This window comes from Schistocerca serialis, chromosome 1 (genome assembly GCF_023864345.2).
Source record: "Schistocerca serialis cubense isolate TAMUIC-IGC-003099 chromosome 1, iqSchSeri2.2, whole genome shotgun sequence".
NCBI lineage: Eukaryota > Metazoa > Arthropoda > Insecta > Orthoptera > Acrididae > Schistocerca > Schistocerca serialis.
In genome coordinates this window covers 214,242,208-214,261,381 of record NC_064638.1, presented here as the reverse complement: position 1 = coordinate 214,261,381, position 19,174 = coordinate 214,242,208, and the positions used below count along the sequence as shown (strand labels likewise).

General features: G+C 46.2%; 1 protein-coding gene across 1 annotated transcript in view; it reads left to right on the top strand.

Annotated features, from left to right (window-relative positions):
• LOC126460424 (protein sidekick-2-like) overlaps positions 1 to 19,174 on the top strand; it is a 1,057,356-nt gene that overhangs the window by 869,179 nt on the left and 169,003 nt on the right. Inside the window, exon 7 of the mRNA XM_050095916.1 lies at positions 14,983 to 14,994. Coding sequence (XP_049951873.1) covers positions 14,983 to 14,994 — 12 coding nt within the window. The remainder of the gene's footprint in view (positions 1 to 14,982; positions 14,995 to 19,174) is intronic.

Sequence of the window (19,174 nt, the reverse complement as noted above, 5' to 3'; positions counted from 1 at the left end):
CTGCAGAGTGAAAGTTTCATTCCGTTACATTTTTTCATTTTTGAAATTTTAAATTGCTCGCTCCATCATTGCAATTCTAAAACTAAATCTTCCTCCCGTATTTAATATACACTACTGACCATTAAAATTGCTACACCAAGAAGAAATGAAGTTGACAATCGGGTATTCATTGGACAAATGTATTATACTAGAACAGACAGGTCATTACATTTTCACACAATTTGGTTGCATAGATCCTGAGAAATCAGTACCCAGAACAACCACCTCTGGCCGTAATAGCGGCCTTGATACGCCTGGGCATTGAGTCAAAGAGAACTTTGATGGCGTGTACAGGTACAGCTGCACACGCAGCTTCAATACGACACCACAGTTCGTCAAGAGTAGTGACTGTGGTATTGTGACGAGCCTGTTGCTCGGCTACCATTGACCAGACGTTTTCAATTGATGAGAACTCTGGAGAATGTGCTGGCCAGGGCAGCAGTCGAACATTTTCTGTATCGAGAAAGGCACGTAGAGGACCTGCAACATGCAGTAGAGCATTACCCTGCGGAAATGTAGAGTTTCGCAGGGCTCGTGTGAAGGGTAGATCCACGGGTCGTAACACATCTGAAATGTAACGTCCACTGTTCAAAGTGCCGTCAATGCGAAGAAGAGGTGACCGAGACGTGTAGCCAATGGCACCCCATACCATCACGCTGGGTGATGCACCAGTATGGCGATGACGAATACACGCTTCCAATGCGAGTTCACCGCGATGTCGACAAACACGGATGCGACCATCATGCTGCAGTAAACAGAACCTGGATTTATCCGCAAAAAATGACGTTTTGACATTCGCGCACCCAGGTTCGTCGTTGAGCACACCATCGCAAGCGCTCCTGTCTGTGAATCAGCGTCAAGGGTAACCGCTCCCATGGTCTCCGAGCTGATAGTCAATGATGCTGCAAACGTCGTTGAACTGCTCGTGCAGGTGGTTGTTGTCTTGCAAACGTCCCCATCTGTTGACTCAGGGATCGAGACGTGGCTGCACGATCCGTTACAGCCATGCTGATGAGATGCCTGTAATCTCGACTGCTATTGATATGAGGCCGTTGGGATCCAGCACGGCGTTCTGTATTACCCTCCTGAACCCACCGATTCCATATTCTGCTAACAGTTATTGGATCTCGACCTACGCGAGCAGCAATGTCACGATATGATAAACCGCAATCACGATAGGCTATAATCTATAAACGTGATGGTACGCATTTCTCCTTTTTACACGAGGCATCACAACAAGTCTCACCAGGCAACTCAGGTCAATTGCTGTTTGTGTATAAGAAATCGGTTGGAAACTTTCCTCATGTCAGCACGTTGTAGGTGTTGCCAACCTTGTGTGAATGATCTGAAAAGCTGATATGAAACTTCCTGGCAGACTAAAACTGTGTGCCCGACCGAGACTCGAACTCGGGACCTTTGCCTTTCGCGGGCAAGTGCTCTACCATCTCAGCTACCGAAGCACGACTAACGCCCGGTACTCACAGCTTTACTTTTGCCAGTATCTCGTCTCCTACCTTCCAAACTTTACAGAAGCTCTTCTGCGAACCTTGCAGAACTAGCACTCCTGAAAGAAAGGATACTGCGGAGACATAGCTTAGCCACAGCCTGGGGGATGTTTCCAGAATGAGATTCTCATTCTGCAGCGGAGTGTGCGCTGATATGAAAGTTCCTGGCCTGAGTCGTGCTTCGGTAGCTCAGATGCTAGAGCACTTGTCCGCGAAAGGCAAAGGTCCCGAGTTCGAGTCTCGGTCGGGCACACAGTTTTAATCTGCCAGGAAGTTTCATATCAGCGCACACTCCGCTGCAGAGTGAGAATCTCATTCTCTGAAAAGCTAATTATTTGCATATCACAGCATCTTCTTCCTGTCGGCTAAATCTCTCGTTTGTAGCACGTCATCTTCGTGGTGTTGCAATTTTAATGATCAGTAGTGTAGTTGTAATAAACATCATCTGATCAAAATCATTCCGACAACTGTTACTGGAGATTAATATGGGATGTAATCGCTGATCGCCTTTGATGGCTTGAGCTCTGCTGCGACACTTTCAGTGAAGAGTCCCAGTGTCTGTGGAGAAATGAGAGCCCATTTTTCCTGACCGCGGAACCAGAGAAGGTCGTGGTGTGGAAGCTGGGCTCCTCTGCATTCCACTGCACACGACGGCAGGTAACTTTCTTCAGGCATTCGCCAAACTCAAACCCTTGCATCTGACTGTCATACGCTATAGCATAATTCAACGTTCCAGTCTTCCAATGTCGAGCGGTGTGTCTCCTTGCACCACCTCAAGCATCGCTTTGCATTGACTACAGGAATGTGAGGAGCTTCTCGACCCTTGTACCCCACTCTTTGTGACTCTTTCTGACTATCCGGAGTCGAATTAAAATCCTAGGTGAAACGATATCAATGAACGATTCCCTGATGTCATCGCTATTCCGAGTGCAAGCGAAGAAGAATTACACGATATGCTGAATGGAATGAACATACTAAGACTACAGGGTATGGGTTGAGAGTACATCAAAGAAAGGCGAAAGTAATGAGAAGTAGCAGAAATGAAAACAGCTAGAAATTTGGCATCTGCATGGGTGGTCACAATGTAGAGAAGATAAGGAATTCTGCTACCCCTGCAGCAAAATAACCAAAGACGGACGGAGCAAGGAGGACATCAAGAGCAAGCTAGCCCTGGCATAAAGGTCATTCATGGCCAAGAGAAATCTACTTGTATCAAACATAGGCCTTAATTTGAGGAAAAAATTTGTGACAATGTACGTCTGGAGCACAGCTACATATGATAATGAAACATGGACCTTGGGAAAACCGGAATGGGAAAGAATAGAAGCATTTGAAATGTGATGCTACAGGCGAATGTTTAAAATTAGTAGGACTGTCACGGTAAGGAACGATGAGTTTCTGCGCAGAATCGAAGAGGAAAGGAACATGTAGTAAACACTGGTAAGGAGAAGGGACAGGATGTTAGGGGATTTGATAGGACATGAGGGAATGATTTCCATGGAACTAGAGGGAGCTGTAGAGGGCAAAACCTGTAGAAGAATACACACGGCAAGTAACTGAGGACGTAGGTTACAAGTATTACTCTGAGATAAAGACCCCCTACCCCTTCAAAAAAAAAAAAAAAAAAAAAAATCCACTTTCGTAGCGTTAGCTGAACTGTTAGTAGCACAATGGGCCTGTACAGTGATTCATTCTTCTAACCTCCTGCGATTTTGTCATTTTTACAGCCGCCCTTCGCAAGGATCGACGGTACCTGCCTGTCAGTAACTTAGGTCTGACTCGTCTTGATTCAGCTGTGGTCGTTCCTTCACATTTCCACTTAACACTTACATCACCAACAATCAATATTGGCAGCTTTAGAAGGCTTGATTTGTTACATAAGTAATATGTAGTGACTTCTTCACGTCTGAAGTCACTGGGCGTTCTGACCGATACATTCTGCTGTTATTTTTTTCTGGTGTCACCACGATAGCCCTTTTACGTGTCTCATGATACCTACGAGTGTATTCCGTATTAACCAGCATGTCCGGATACTTTTGATCAGATAATGTGGTTGCAACGTATGGTGGGTCCAGGTCGAGCGTCAAGATACATCCTGTACCTTGATATAAAAGTTACACCACTGGCCATTAAAATTGCTACACCACGAATATGACGTGCTACAGACGAGAAATTTAACCGACAAGATGAAGATGCTCTGATATGCAAATAATTAGCTTTTCAGAGCATTCACACAAGATTGGCGACACCTACAACGTGCTGACATGAGGAAAGTTTCGAACCGATTTCTCTTACAGAAACAGCAGTTGACCGGCGTTGCCTGGTGAAACGTTTTTGTGATGCCTCGTGTAAGGAGGAGAAATGCGTACGATCACGTTTCCGACTTTGATAAAGGTCGGATTGTAGCCTATCGCGATCGCGGTTTATGGTATCGCGAAATTGCTGCTCGCGTTGGTCGAAACCCAATGACTGTTAGCAGAATATGAAATCGGTGGGTTCAGGAGGGTAAGACGGTACGCCGTGCTGGATCCCAACGGCTTCGTATCACTAGCAGTCTAGATGACAGGCATCTTATCCGCATGGCTGTAAAGAAACGTCCAGCCACGTCTCGATCCCTGAGTCAACAGTTGGGACGTTTGCAAGACAACAACTATCTGCACGAACAGTTCGATGACGTTTGCAGCAGCATGGACAATCAGCTCGGAGACCATGGCTTCGGTTACCATTGAAGCTGCATCACAGACAGGAGCGCCTGCGATGGTGTACTCAACGACGAACCTGGGTGCGCGAATTGCAAAACGTCATTTTTTCGGATGAATCCAGGTTCTGTTTGCAGCATCATTGTGGTCGCATACGTGTTTGGCGACATTGCGGTGAACTCACATTGGAAGCGTGTATTCGTTATCGCCATACTGGTGTATCACCCGGCGTGATGGTATGGGGTGCCATTGGCTACACGTCTCGGTCACCTCTTGTTCCCACTGACGGCACTTTGAACAGTGGACGTTACATTTCAGATGTTTTGCGACCCGTGGCTCTACCCTTCATTCGATCCCTGCGAAACCCTACATTTCAGCAGGATAATGCACGACCGCATGTTGCAGATCCTGTACGGGCCTTTCTGGATACAGAAAACGTTCGACTGCTGCCCTGGCCAGCACTTTCTCCAGATATCTCACCAATTGAAAACGTCTAGTCAATGGTGGCCAAGCAACTGGCTCGCCACAATACCCCAGTCACTACTCTTGATAAACTGTGGTGTTGTGTTGAAGCTGCGTAGGCAGCTGCACCTGTACACGCCATCCAAGCTCTCTTTGACTCAATGCCCAGGCGTATCAAGGCGTTATTACGGCCAGAGGTGGTTGCTCTGGGTACTGATTTCTCAGTATCTATGCACCCAAATTCCCTGTAAATGTAATTACATGTCATTTCTACTATAATATATTTGTCCAATGAATATCCGTTTATCATCTGCATTTCTTCTTGGTGTAGCAATTTTAATCTCCAGTAGTGTATTATTTTCATAACTGACTTTTGGGACATACCCGAACAGCCATATTAACAGTGATCAGCTACGGCGATGTGCACTTAGTGACAACACAACACCAAGTACCCGAGCGGAGAAAACCTCAGACTTGAGTGGGAATCGAACTCGTGTCACTTAGAATAGCATTCCGCCTCTCTGACGACGCATTACCGAGACGAACAAATAAAACGTTAGAGCTCAGGCAGAAGACTGCTTACGCGAACAAGTCTACAAACGTGGAGGTAGCAACGATATGTGGGGTACCTTTAAAGGAAGCTGTCGGTGGCTGATGCCCAGTAAACTTATTTTTTTTTTCGTACTGCTGTTGAGTGTATTTATAATGGATTTTTGAAGGTGGACGTAAAATTCTGTTCTTCATACATCCACAAAATATATTTTCTTCTTTTATGATAAATCACGAGCTTTTTTCCTGTTCTGTTCACCGTCTGACAGCCTTATATGAGATGCAGTGCAGAGATCAATTTATTTCCAATATTTTTACTTCTAAATTGTGTTTGTTCCTTTTATCGCGTTTTGAAATTCCTTCCACTCCGTCCGAGGCTTTAGAATCAGAACAGAAAGTTTTAAATTCCACACTTTTCTTGAAGGTGCTTCGTCGTGTTAATGCCTCGTATTAAAAGACGTAAAAGAGGAGATTGTGATGTATTACTTGATACATCTGCTGAGTTTATATGGAAAATGAAGCGGTACAAATTGTCCTAGGCATTTCCTCGTTCTATGGCAATTGATTGCTAGTTATTTCGTAAAATTATAAATTTCAACAACGACCATCATATTATAGCCGTTATTCTGAGCTATATTTCGCAAGGAGTTGGATTACTTGTTTTACTTCGTCAGGACTTCATCTCTTGCAGTGCCAAAGACGCCCGTTTATATTGAGTTATATGACACAAAACGGCAGAAATAATGGTTTATAATAAATTCCATAAGCATACCTACGTCTATTCACGGCAACCAAAGGATCTAAAAGTTAATGCTATTATACTGCTGCTTCTCAACTATAAAAGTAATATTAGTGTGCCCGCCCGGTTAGCCCAGTTAGCCGTGCGGTCTAACGCATGGCTTTCCAGACTGGGAAGGAGCCCTTCGTTCCCGGCACGAACCCACTCGGCGGACTTGTGTCGAGGTCCGGTGAGCCGGCCAGTCTGTGGATCGTTTTTAGGCGGTTTTCCATCTGCCTTGGTGAATGCGAGCTGGTTCCCCTTATTGCGCCTCAGCTACACTATATCGGCGATTGTTGCGCTAAAACGTTCTCCATGTACCCGTCCACCACCATTATTCTACCACGCAAACATAGGGGTTACAGTCGTCTGGTGTGAGACATTCTCCGGGGGCCGAACCGCACAATAACCCTGTGGTTTGGAAAGAGTGGTTCGGTGTGGGGCGGCGGAGGGGTGAAGTGGACTGCGGTAGTCGTCGTGGGGTTGCGGACCACTGCGGCTGCGGCGGGGCGGAGCCTCTCCGTCGTTTCAAGGCCCCGGTTAACACACAATACATTACTAAATTACTGTGCGTTTTCATAAAGGCATTTGCAAATTAATCGATTCCTCCTTGTGAGTCAGATAGTAAGTCGAGGAATCCAGCAACATTTCGTTTGTACTACAGTATAGAGGCATTAAGTGGAAGGTGTTTTCTGAACAATGTATTTTTTAAATGATTGCCATTGTACCTGTCAATGCAGACATCCACAGCCTTTCTATCTCTTTAAAAGTTTATCTTGTGCTGAAAAGAAAGGTAGGCCGACTTTAGTATTTAAAATAACTGGCTAATGTTCGTAATTGTCCCTTGGGAACGTATTTTCTTCATTCTTCATTAGTAAGTTGATTTTAATAACTGTGGTCGTTTCCTTTATACGTCGGGGTAAGTAAACGTCTCCTTAGTGTACTGGTATGTCAAATGATTTCCGCAAGTTCGTAACTGTGTTTTACAGATTTTTTGAACGCTGTAATTATTTCTTAGCTGTTTATTGAGTTTATTCTCCAGTAAATATCTAGTTCTACGTAAGACGCTAATCATTGCTCTGGGATCACTGCTCATACACGTAGAGAGGTGAAGCAGGGCTTCAGTATTTTCGAGCTATCTCTCTCTTGTTTACTACTGAATGGAAAGCTGTTGCGTCTAGACAAGACAGCCTAGACACAATGAGAGGAAGCCCAAAGGCACGCGCTTAAACTCACGCAGGCTGGCGTGAGGTCTGAAACAGGATACGTAATGAATGCTGTAAAGAAAAGTACGTAGCTTCTGGAATACTTAACTTTAATCCATAATTGTATAACATCGCTCTTGATGATACGTGCTTCATATAATAAATATCAATTGAATACGGTGCCTTGCTCGGTCGTAGCAATTGACTTAGCTGAAGGCTATGCTAACTATCTTCTCGGCAAATGAGAGAGTCTTCGTCAGTGTAGCATCGCTAGCAAAATCGGCTGTACAACTGGGCGAGTGCCAGTAAGTCTCTCTAGACCTGCCGTGTGGTGGCGCTCGGTCTGCTATCACTGACAGTGGCGACACGCGGGTCCGACGTATACTACCGGACCGCGGCCGATTTAAAGGCTACCATTTAGCAAGTGTGGTGTGTGGCGGTGACACCACATCCCTCCCCCGCAAATCGGCGTACGGTTGTGTTATAAGGCTTCCGCCCGCCGTGGGGAGGACCCCATGTTGATGTATGCGACGAAGTGGGGAGCCTAACAACAGGCGAGGCTGTGCCACCCGCACCAGGCCATTCGGTCCGAGGGGAACTAGGAAACGCCTGAAAACCTAGTCCAGGGTGCACGCCAACATGCGATGAATGCGCCCGTAAAGAGACAGGAGGGGCCGAAGCGTCGACCATCGCGTCGGGGTACCCGACGGGCGAAGACGCCATGTGGTCCGGAGCGGGCAAGAGTTCCATGTCGGAGGACAGCTGGTCACGGGAAGCGATCGGCGGCGCGTGACCCAGGGAGGCGCCCGGCGATCGCAGTGACGCGTCCACTTCGGGCGTCGCCGGCGGGAGAAAAGGCGGCGGCGGCGGCGGCGGCGGCGGCGGCGGCGCGTCGCCATGGGGCAAAATGGAAGGCATCGTCGGTAACACCTGGGGATGAGGCGAGCCAGTAGATGGGTCCCCAGGGTGCTGACCGGACGGCACCGTCGCTGAAAGCAGACAGGGAGCGGCAGAACCCGTGCGACGACAGAGGCGCAGTTAATTGAGATGCCGACGCACCTCACCAGAGGCCCCCAAAACCAGATACATAGTGTTATATTGCTAGAGAAGGCCGAAATGCACGCTATAAGCTCACGCAGGATGGCGTGAGGTCTGAAACAGGATACGTAATGAATGCTATGAAGAAAAGTACGTAGCTTCTGGAATACTTAACTTTAATCCATCATTTGTATACATCGTTCTTGATGAGACATGCTTCATACGATAACTATCAATTGCTATGGCGCCTTGCTAGGTCGTAGCCATTGACTTAGCTGAAGGCTATTCTAACTATCTTCTCTGCAAATAAACGAGGCTTCGTCAGTGTTGCATCGCTAGCTAAGTCGTCCGTACAAGTGGGGCGAGTGCTAGTCCGTCTCTCGAGACCTGCCGTGTGGTGGCGCTCGGTCTGCGATCACTGACAGTGGCGACACGCGGGTCCGACATGTACTAATGGACCGCGGCCGATTTAAAGCTACCACCTAGCAAGTGTGGTGTCTGGCGGTGACACCACACATAGCGCGGCCGAGGCAGCGAAGAATGCGCCCTGCGAGCCAACGCCGTGAACCTCGATAGTTGCGATAGTATACAACGTTGCCTGGAACAAAAGCAGGTGGCTGCCGCTGCACAGGAACCTGATGCGGCGGATGCAGCAAAGACATCAAGGCAGCCGGCAAGCGACCATCTCGGGGCTGAGAGCGATACAAAGAAAAGAAGAGCAATAACGAGTCCTCCCGAGAATACGACTCTTTCAACTTCAACATCTGTGACTTGAAAGTCCGGACCAATCGTTCAGCGGCACCGTTGGACTGAGGCGAATACGGCGCGGATGGCAGATGCTGAATACCATTGGCCTTGCAGAATGACTGAAATTCTGCGGACATGAATTGTGGGCCATTGTCAGAAACAATAGTCTGTGGAAGACCTTCAATACAAGAGATAGCGGATAACGCTTGGATGGTGGCAGATGATGTCGTGGTAGACATCCGGACAACAAAAGGAAAATGACTGAATGAATCGACAACAACCAACCATCGAGCATTCCAGAATGGACCAGCAAAATCTATGTGTAAGCGTTGCCAAGGGGAAGTGGCTTTCGGCCATGCAAAGAATTTCCGCGGTGGTGCGGATTGTTGTTCGGCACACGCCATGCAAGAAGAGCACATATTCGTAATCGCAGCATCGATTCCAAACCAAGTACAGTGCTGACGAGCAAGTCGTTTCGTTCGCACTACACCCCAATGGCCTTGGTGGAGAAGCCGTAAGACAGAGGACTGTAACGAACGTGGGACCACGACTCTGGACTGATCATTATCAGAACGCAACAACAAAACACCACGTCGTACAAAAAGTCTCTCCTTGTGTGCTAAAAATCGGCGAACCAACGGATCCTCGATCCGTGATTTCGACAAAGGCCATTGCGTAGCATCAAAATGCAAAACGGTAGCAAGGACAGGGTCAGCAGCTGTGGCTGCAGCTACACGTCGAAAATCAATCGGAAACGATTCGACCACATCATCGGTTTCCGCATCAATGAACATGCAAGCAAGTTCAGAAGAATCGAATGCTTTATCCTCAGCAACAGGCAAACGGGACAACGCATCGGCGTTTCCGTGCTTAGCAGTGGACCGATACAAGATATCGTAGCGGTACTGCGAGAGGAAAATAGACCAGCGAATGAATTTCTGCGCTGTACGTGGAGGTACAGGCTTGTGCGGATGAAAAAGCGATGTCAAAGGTTTGTGGTCTGTGATGATGGTAAAGTGACGACCATACAAGAAATCATGAAACTTTGTAACACCAAATACGAGAGCCAAAGCTTCTTTCTCGATCTGTGAATAATTTCTTTGCGCAGACGAGAGCAATTTGGACGCAAAGGCAATAGGGCGATCATGTGAACCATCTTTGTGCGCAAGCACAGCACCGATCCCGAAATCCGATGCATCTACCATCAACAAAAGGGGTTTCTGGGGATCGAATGGCGTAAGGCAAGTATTTGAAAGCAACGCCGATTTCAACTGGCGAAAGTCGCGTTCGCATTCCGTCGTCCAGACGAACGGAACACCTTTACGGCGTAAGCGATGAAGCAGAGCTGAAATGGAAGAGGCTTTGCGCACATATTGATTATAGTAATTTATTGTTCCCAGCACACTCTGTAGCTGCTTCAAATTCTGCGGCGAAGGCAAGTCTTGTATGGCGCGGAGGTGTTCTGGACTACGATGTATGCCTTGGGCATTGATTACATGTCCCAGATATGGTAAATCACGAGCAAAAAACACACATTTGTCCTTCCGCAAGCGAAGGCCATTATGTCGTAATACCTGAAATAATGTCCTGAGATTGGCTAAATGTTCTTCTTCCGTCTGTCCGGAGATCACAATATCGTCCAGATAGTTCGCGGCAGTAGGGACCGACGCACAAACAGTTTGCAGATATTGCTGAAACAATGCAGGGGCGGATGCCCACCTGAATGGCAGTCTGTTGAATCGGTACAAACCAAGATGCGTGTCAACCACCAAGACGCGCTGGGATTCGTCGTCCACTGGTATTTGCAAGTACGCATCTGCTATGTCCAACTTCGAAAAATTTTTACCCGGGCACAGTTTGTCAAAAAGATCTTCCGGGCGGTTTTGGCAAAATTACTAAGGGTGATGCCCAGAGAGAAGCCAGCACACGTTCAATCACACCTTGTGACTCCAAATCGTGTAAGGTTCTTGCGACCTCATCACGCAATGCGTGGGTAACATTGCGCGCTCTGAAAAATTTCGGTTGCGCGTTGACTTTCAGTTCCAAATGTGCTTTATAGTTCGTAGCACAACCGAGTCCCAAAGCAAAAATGTCTGAAAATTCTTCACATAGACGAGAAACACTGGCTGAAGGCACAGTCTGGTTCACTGATAGGACCTGATTGACTATAGACAAGTTAAACAACTGAAATAAATCTAAACCAAACAAGTTCACTGCAGAAGAAGAATGAAGAACGTAAAATGACACAAGTTTTGTTTGTCCCTTGTATGTCGCAAGAAGGCTGCACTGTCCTAACACAGGGATATGCTTTCCTGAATAACTATGTAACTTAACATTTGCGGCACGCAACGGAGGTGTGCCCAGTTGTTTGTACGTGTCTTTATTAATCAATGAAACTGCAGCTCCGGTATCGAGCTGGAATGGGATCACGTCGCCATTAATGTCCAAGTCTATAAAAAGTTTATTGTCCCGCTGACGACAAGAGCGACTGTTTTGTGCAACTTGAACAGACACTGGCACAGAAGCACTTGCTACTTGACGTGATTTCCGGCGACGTCGACGCACACTATTAGTGGGACGAACACAGTCACTGACTGAGAAAACGGCACTGGGCGGAGTGGAATTAACTACATTAATTTCCATGGGCGAAGGATCACGAGCCTAAGTATTCTTGGTTCGATTCCGGCGTGAAGCAAAGGGCCTGGAATGGTTGTGAATGTCCGATTGGAGCTTTTTCTGGCAAAAACTCTGATCATGTCCTTTTTTATTACAGAAAAAGCAAATAATGTCTAGTAGCACACTGCGGGCATGATTTCACTGCATTTGCGTGCTTGCGCGGCACACTTGGCTGCGCGGACGTGCGCGAGGGCTGTTTACCATTCCGTACAGCTCGCCCGGCGGTCCGGTTAAGGTGACACACGGCTGGCGAAGTTTCAAATGATTCCTGAGCAAAGTCAAGTGTGTCTTGCCTATGCAATATGTCTATCACTTGTTGAAGGGAGGGATTGACTTGTTTCAAAATTTGTTCCCGTATACGAACATCAGAAACGTTCTGTGCAATTGCATCACGTACCATAGTATCTGAATAAGGGAGTCCACATTCACACTCAAAAGCACAATCCCTAGTAAGGCCTTCCAAAGTTGCAACCCACTCCCGATTAGTTTGACCGGCCGTACGTTTTGTACGAAAGAAAGTATACCTTTTTGCAACTACATTGACTGATTCCATGAAATATGCATCTAATGCCGACAAAATTTCGTCGTAGGACAGAGTTGCTACGTCGCGTCGGGGAAACAATTTCACTATCACACGGTACGTCTGCACCCCTACACACGCCAATAAGTGAGGCTGCCGCTCGTTACCTTGAATTCTGTAGGCGGCGAGATGGAATTCAAATTGGCGTAACCACTCCGTCCAGCTTTCCATTGCCGCATCAAACTGACGAAAAGGTGGTGCCACAGCGTGTTGTGGCTGCGGTAGCGGTGGAGCGGCGGCGGCCGCATCGTTTTGCATTGCCCGTTGACCCTGGACGAGCAGTCCAAGGGCATCCAATAAGGCCAGCGTCTGCTGATTCTGCAAGCGATAAAATTCGAACAGTACATCTGGAGATTGTGGCGAAGCCATGACACAAGTAATCTAGTTATATATAAGGGAGACCGTTTGTATCCGAATCGCCAAAAATGTTGTGTCTAGACAAGACAGCCTAGACACAATGAGAGGAAGCCCAAAGGCACACACTTAAACTCACGCAGGCTGGCGTGAGGTCTGAAACAGGATACGTAATGAATGCTGTAAAGAAAAGTACGTAGCTTCTGGAATACTTAACTTTAATCCATAATTGTATAACATCGCTCTTGATGATACATGCTTCATATAATAAATATCAATTGAATACGGCGCCTTGCTAGGTCGTAGCAATTGACTTAGCTGAAGGCTATGCTAACTATCTTCTCGGCAAATGAGAGAGTTTTCGTCAGTGTAGCATCGCTAGCAAAGTCGGTTGTACAACTGGACGAGTGCCAGTAAGTCTCTCTAGACCTGCCGTGTGGTGGCGCTCGGTCTGCTATCACTGACAGTGGCGACAGGTGGGTCCGACGTATACTACCGGACCGCGGCCGATTTAAAGGCTACCACCTAGCAAGTGTGGTGTCTGGCGGTGACACCACAAAAGTAATTGCTGTCTATACGTTTATGGACTTTTGTTTTAATGTTACTTGTGAGATTATTACTTATTTCTGAAATACTTTTTTCCTGCTTTCTCGATACAACCGCATGCAGACGTAATAATAATGGTGTAATTTGCACCATCACTGTCAGAACAGTTGCTATCTCAATCACCAACGAACACCAGAACAGCCGTCTATTAATTAGACCGTATCATCGAGCGAGCACCTGCCGACTGCTTGAGCACGCGAATGCCTCATACTGTGTGACAGGCGTCAATGCAGATTCCCACGACGAGCGAGGTTGCGCTGTGGTTAGCACACTGGATCGCATTGGGGAGGACGACGGTTCAACCCCGTGTCCGGCCATCCTGATTTAGGTTTTCCGTGAATTCCCTAAATCGCTCCAGGCTAATGCCGGGATGGTTCCTTTGAAAGGGCACGGCCGACTTTCTTCCCCATCCATCCCTAATCCGATGAGACCGATGACCACGCTGTCTGGTCTCCTCCCCAAGACAACCCGACCCAGATACCCACCACTGCTACTTGTCAGTCTTATAACTGAAGTTAGTCATGGCGCGTATATTCGAGTCTAAACGTACTTGCAAATCGATTGTGAAATACAACTACAACTGCATCAGGGTACATTAGGAAAAGTGCTAGTTACGTGCAGACGGAATCTGTGATGTGGTGTTGAGGAGACTCTTAGTACATTTGACTGACTCGATTTTGTTGGATTTTCTACTAATGTTCGTACAAATTAATTTTGGCTCGTTCTTTCAAAAACCGAGAAACAGAGGTACAGAAATTCCGTGGCTAAATGGGTTTATAGATAGTGTTAAAAAAAGTGTCGATTACCTTGAGAGGTGGTATTACTCATCGAAACAAGAAGAATGAGTCTAATAAACATGTTCGGAAACGCACACTTTCAGAGATAATAACGTGTATGTAGGAAGGGTGCGCGGCGCTTGGTTGTGGATATTAGCACGGACGTTGCATTGGCACTCTGTCAAACGTGTCTGCATTGTATTATGATGCCTTTCTCACAGTACACTACCTACCATTAGGTGGTCTTCAGTCAGTTGTGCAGTTCGAGTCGTGTTGTGGCTACGATAGGTTTCGTCGTGTTTTTGTGACAGATTGTGCAGTAATGGTTCAAATGGCTCTGAGCACTATGGGACTTAACATCTGAGGTCATCAGTTCTCTAGAACAGAACTTAGCTAACCTAAGGACATCACACACATCCACGCCCGAGGTAGGATTCGAACCTGCGACCGTAGCGGCCGCGCGGTTCCAGACTGAAGCGTCTAGAACCGCTCAGCCACAGCGGCCGGTCATTGCACAGTACTTTCAGTCCTGGGTACCTACTTCTAGTAAACGCGAATTCACTTATATGATTACTGTTTTGCACTGTTTATACGTACAAAAGGTGTAGTGTTCGAGGGTAATCCTAAAAGTAGGGTCTCCTATTGTTTTATAAGTACAGAACTCTGTGTGGCAGTTGTCACACTGTTATGAAGAGTGCTTCACGCGCTGTGTGTAAACATGCCCACGCCGCGCCCAGACGCTCAGTCTTGGCATGGCAGCCGTTGAGAATGGAGCTCCCGTTGGATGTTACCACCAATTGCTAATTGCGCCCAGTTATTCGGTTTTTGAACGCAAAGGGCATTGCGCCGATAGAAATCCATCGCCAATTGACGGAAATGTATGGTGAGTCGTGCATGGATGTCAAAGCTGTTCGTAAGTGGTGTAGAGAGTTTGCGGCTGGTCGGACCGAAATTCACGACGAACAAAGGAGCGGGAGACCGTCGATTTCTGAGAAGACAGTATTTAAGGTTGAGCAAAGCATGCGTGAAGATCGGCGGATCACCCTGTATTATCTCTGCACGTTGGTTCCTGAGTTTTCCTGAAGCACCGCTCACAGAATTTTAACGGAAACATTGAACTACCGGAAGGTGTGCGCAAGATGAGTGCCACAGATGCTGACTGTAGACCACATGCGGCAACGAGTTGTTGCTTCCCGCGCATTTCTTCACCGCTTTGCAGCCGAAACGGACAACTTTAGGGACTGGTTAAAAGAACATTTGGCCGGAAAGCGATTCAGCTCCGACGACGAGATGACTGAAGAGGTTCATAACTTTCTGAACAGCATGACGGGGAGCTGGTATGACTTGGGCATACAAAAACTGTCACAGCGTCTACAAAAGTGCATGGGTAGAAATAGTGATTATGTGAAAAAGAAGCTAAATGTTCAGGCAGTAAACTGATGCAAACCATTGTAGAAACAAACAGGTCTATGTGCTTATAAAACAAATAGGGGAATTTACTTATGGGATTACCGTCGTATTTACAGTTTCCCTCTTCCACCACTTGTTAGCAATGGAAGCTTACTACTCTAAAAGTGAAATGGCGGACATGGTATTCTGCTATGGTTTAGCAAATGGACGTAGCCTGCGAGGCCGTGCGCTCTACGATGAAAAGTATCCACAGGGCAGAGTACCCTATGATAAGCTGTTCGATAGTCTTTTTCAGAGTCTGAGGGACATAGGGACTTGAACCTCGGAAGACTGACAGTGGAAGGCCCCGCACAGCCAGCACGCCCGACATGGAGCAGCCTGTGCTACGTTCAGTGGAAGAAACCCTGGGGGCTAGAGTGCGACGATTAGCAGCAGTAGAAGGCGTGTCTCACCCTATTATCTGGAGGGACTTCATAAACAATTTGTTTACACATTTAAATATATCATCTTCAGTGTGTTCAGGTCCTAGACCTCGGGATCATCACTGCAGATTGCTGTTCTGTCAGTGGCTGTTGCAGAAGTGTGCTGTAGATTCACTATTCACATCCAAGGTTTTATTTACCAATGAGGCAGAGTTCTCAAGATTTGGTGTTGTAAATTTCCATAACCAGCATTTATGGGCAGACGTAAACCCCCGAGCAGTTCAGGAAAGAGGGCATCAAGACCGATTCTCAAGCAATGTGTGCTTGGCATACTTGACGATAGATTAATAGGGCCATACGTGCCACCACAATGGTTAACTTGGGCGCATTATCTGGACTTTCTTATTAATATATTGAATATTTTGCTGGAGGCTGCACCACTGCATCAACGAATACAAAACTGGGTCGAACATGCTGCCCACCAGCACATTTTCGTCACAATGTGCGCTAACATCTGACACAGAAGCTTCAGGACCGCTGGACTGTTCGGGGAAGGCGCACACCTTTACCTGCTCGTTCTTCACACCTTAGCCACCTACACTTTTGGTTACGGGAACACATGAAGAACTTGGTATAGGCCACACCAACCAACGAATTACGGACACTACAGGGTCGCGTCTTCGATGCGTGCCAACAAGTACAACTACAACCGTGTATACTTTAAAGCCTGCGTCATTCCTAACGCCGGAGGGCAGAGCGTTACATTGTCATGTATGGGTGCCACGTTAAACACCATGTGCAAACATGTGTTTATCGCAGGAAGTATGCATCTCCGGACCCAAGTTTACTGGACTTATGTCAGAATATAAGCATTCCCGGATCCATTTTTAATGGACATATTTTTCTTTTTTCGATGAGTACTACCTCCTTTCAAAGTATTCGATACTTTTGTTTAATACACTGTTTAAATGTACCTCAAATTCTTAAGGCAAATGTAGTTAAATTTCCAAGACCATTCTTCCCGTTCCCCGATGGATATGCCAGTTCCCGACAGAATGCTGAAGCTAGGCACCGTCGAGTGTGGTTGGCACTTGGGTGTGTGACAATCGGAGCTGGTTGACCTACTGGGTTGCACTCAGCCTCGTGATGCCAACGGAGGAGCTGCTTGACCGAGAAGGAGCGGCTCCTAGTGACGAAAACTTACAATGGACGGGAGAGAGCTTTGCTGCATCCACGTCCCTCCATAACGGCATCTGATGACGCCAATCGGCTTAGGATGACACGACGGTCTGTAAGTTAACACTGGGCTTCCGCAGTCAGTCGGACGGATTTCGTAACTGTTTTAGTTGTAAGACGTGTCCCAACTGTCATGAAGAAAGAAACACAGACACGGAAATAGAGGAATCGTACACTATAGCAACATGTTGACGCTACAATTTTCTGGTAGCCAATCGTATATTTGTTACTAAAAATTACTCTAAAATTACATACGAGGTCGAAAAGCTGCCGATGTAAGAGTTATCACATGTAATGTCATTCAGTTTCTAATCATTGGTACAATAACGCAAAATATCGGAAATAAAATAGATACTGATAATTACTGTTGCGTATCACATTTGCATACGAAGAGCAATCGGAAGTTATCACCAAAACCACGATAGTATAATGTGGTGCAGAATTTTACGCACTAAAAATAGAATTGTCTAGACTGACTTATGCTTCGATCTCGAACAGTTAATTGGAATAATAAATTTAATCCATGTTACTCTTCAGCTGCGCAGCAGATAGTTATAAATTAGGATCAAAAGAAGAAATTTACGACCGCCAACAATATGGAACAGATACTGGAAAAAGGGTTATTAATATATCCCAATAGAAGTTAATTTTTCAAAGAAGTTAATGAGGGTGAAATTTCAATACGGTTCATACCTGGGTTATTTCATGTTGTTACCGTCTTCAGTCCGAAGATTGGTTAATGAAGCATCTCTCCATGCTGCTGTACCCTGTACAAGCCTTTTCATCAGCGAATAACTACCACAACTCACACACATACCTACCTGCTTACTGCATATCGTCCACTTTTGACTTCAGCACAAGGCTATCCTGCAGAAAAATGGCTTCAGAAAAGTATGCCTAACTTTAAAATTTATAATCGATATTACCAAATTTCTCGTCTTCAGAAACTCTTCCGAATTTGAATATAACCTAAAATCTTACCTTCCAATAAAGTTAATAAAGCTACACTGATTCAGACACAAATAAGTAAAACAAGAAAATTTAAGAAAAAGTCAGTGGAAGTCTTCATTATCTGTTCTCCTTACTTCGGCCTTCACAGTTACTTAACTCCTCAAATAGCTAAACTCATTCCCTAATATAATTTCTACAGCGTCGCCTGCTTTGAAATTACAACATTCCATGCCCAATATTTGCTTTGCTTTTATTGGTATTCGTTTCATACCCTCAAGAGTTTGTCCATTCTGTTCAACTGCAATTCCAAATACTTTACTGTCTCTGAAACAGTTCCTGTGGCATCAGAAAACCTCAAAGTTTTAGTTGCTTTTCCCCGAACTTTAATTCAGTTTACAAATTTTTCTTTTGGTTCCTTTACTCTTTGCTCGATGTACAAAAAAATGGTTCAAATGACTCTGAGCACTATGGGACTTAACATCTCAGATCATCAGTCCCCTAGAACTTAGAACTACTTAAACCTAACTAACCTAAGGACATCACACAGCCGGCCTTCGGTGGCCGAGCGGTTCTAGGCGCTTCAGTCTGGAACCGCGCGACCGCTACGGTCGCAGGTTCGAATACTGCCTCGGGCATGGATGTTTGTGATGTCCTTAGGTTAGTTAGGTTTAAGTAGTTCTAAGTTCTAGCGGACTGATGACCTGGGATGTTAAGTCCCATAGTGGTCAGAGCCATTAACATCACACAAATCCATGACCGAGGCAGGATTCGAACCTGCGACCGTAGCGGTCGCGCGCTCGATATACAGATTGAATGGTATAGGCAATAGGCTGTAGCTCTATCTCATTCCCTTCTAAACCATTACTTCCTTTCTATGGCCTTCGCTTCTTATGGCTTCAATCTGGTTTCTGTTGAAGCTTTGTATACTCTCTCACTTCCCATTTTTACGTCGGCTACTGTGATAGTTTCAAAAACTGTATTCCCGTCAACACTGTCAAAAGCTTTGTCTTACTGTGCAAAGGCTAGAAGATAAATCGTAAGGTCATCACTACTTCGAGTGTTCCAACACCTTTTTAGTTCTGTCTTATCTTCCATTCCATCTTCATCTACTTCCTCTTTCCTTTCCGTGTTATTCCCTTTA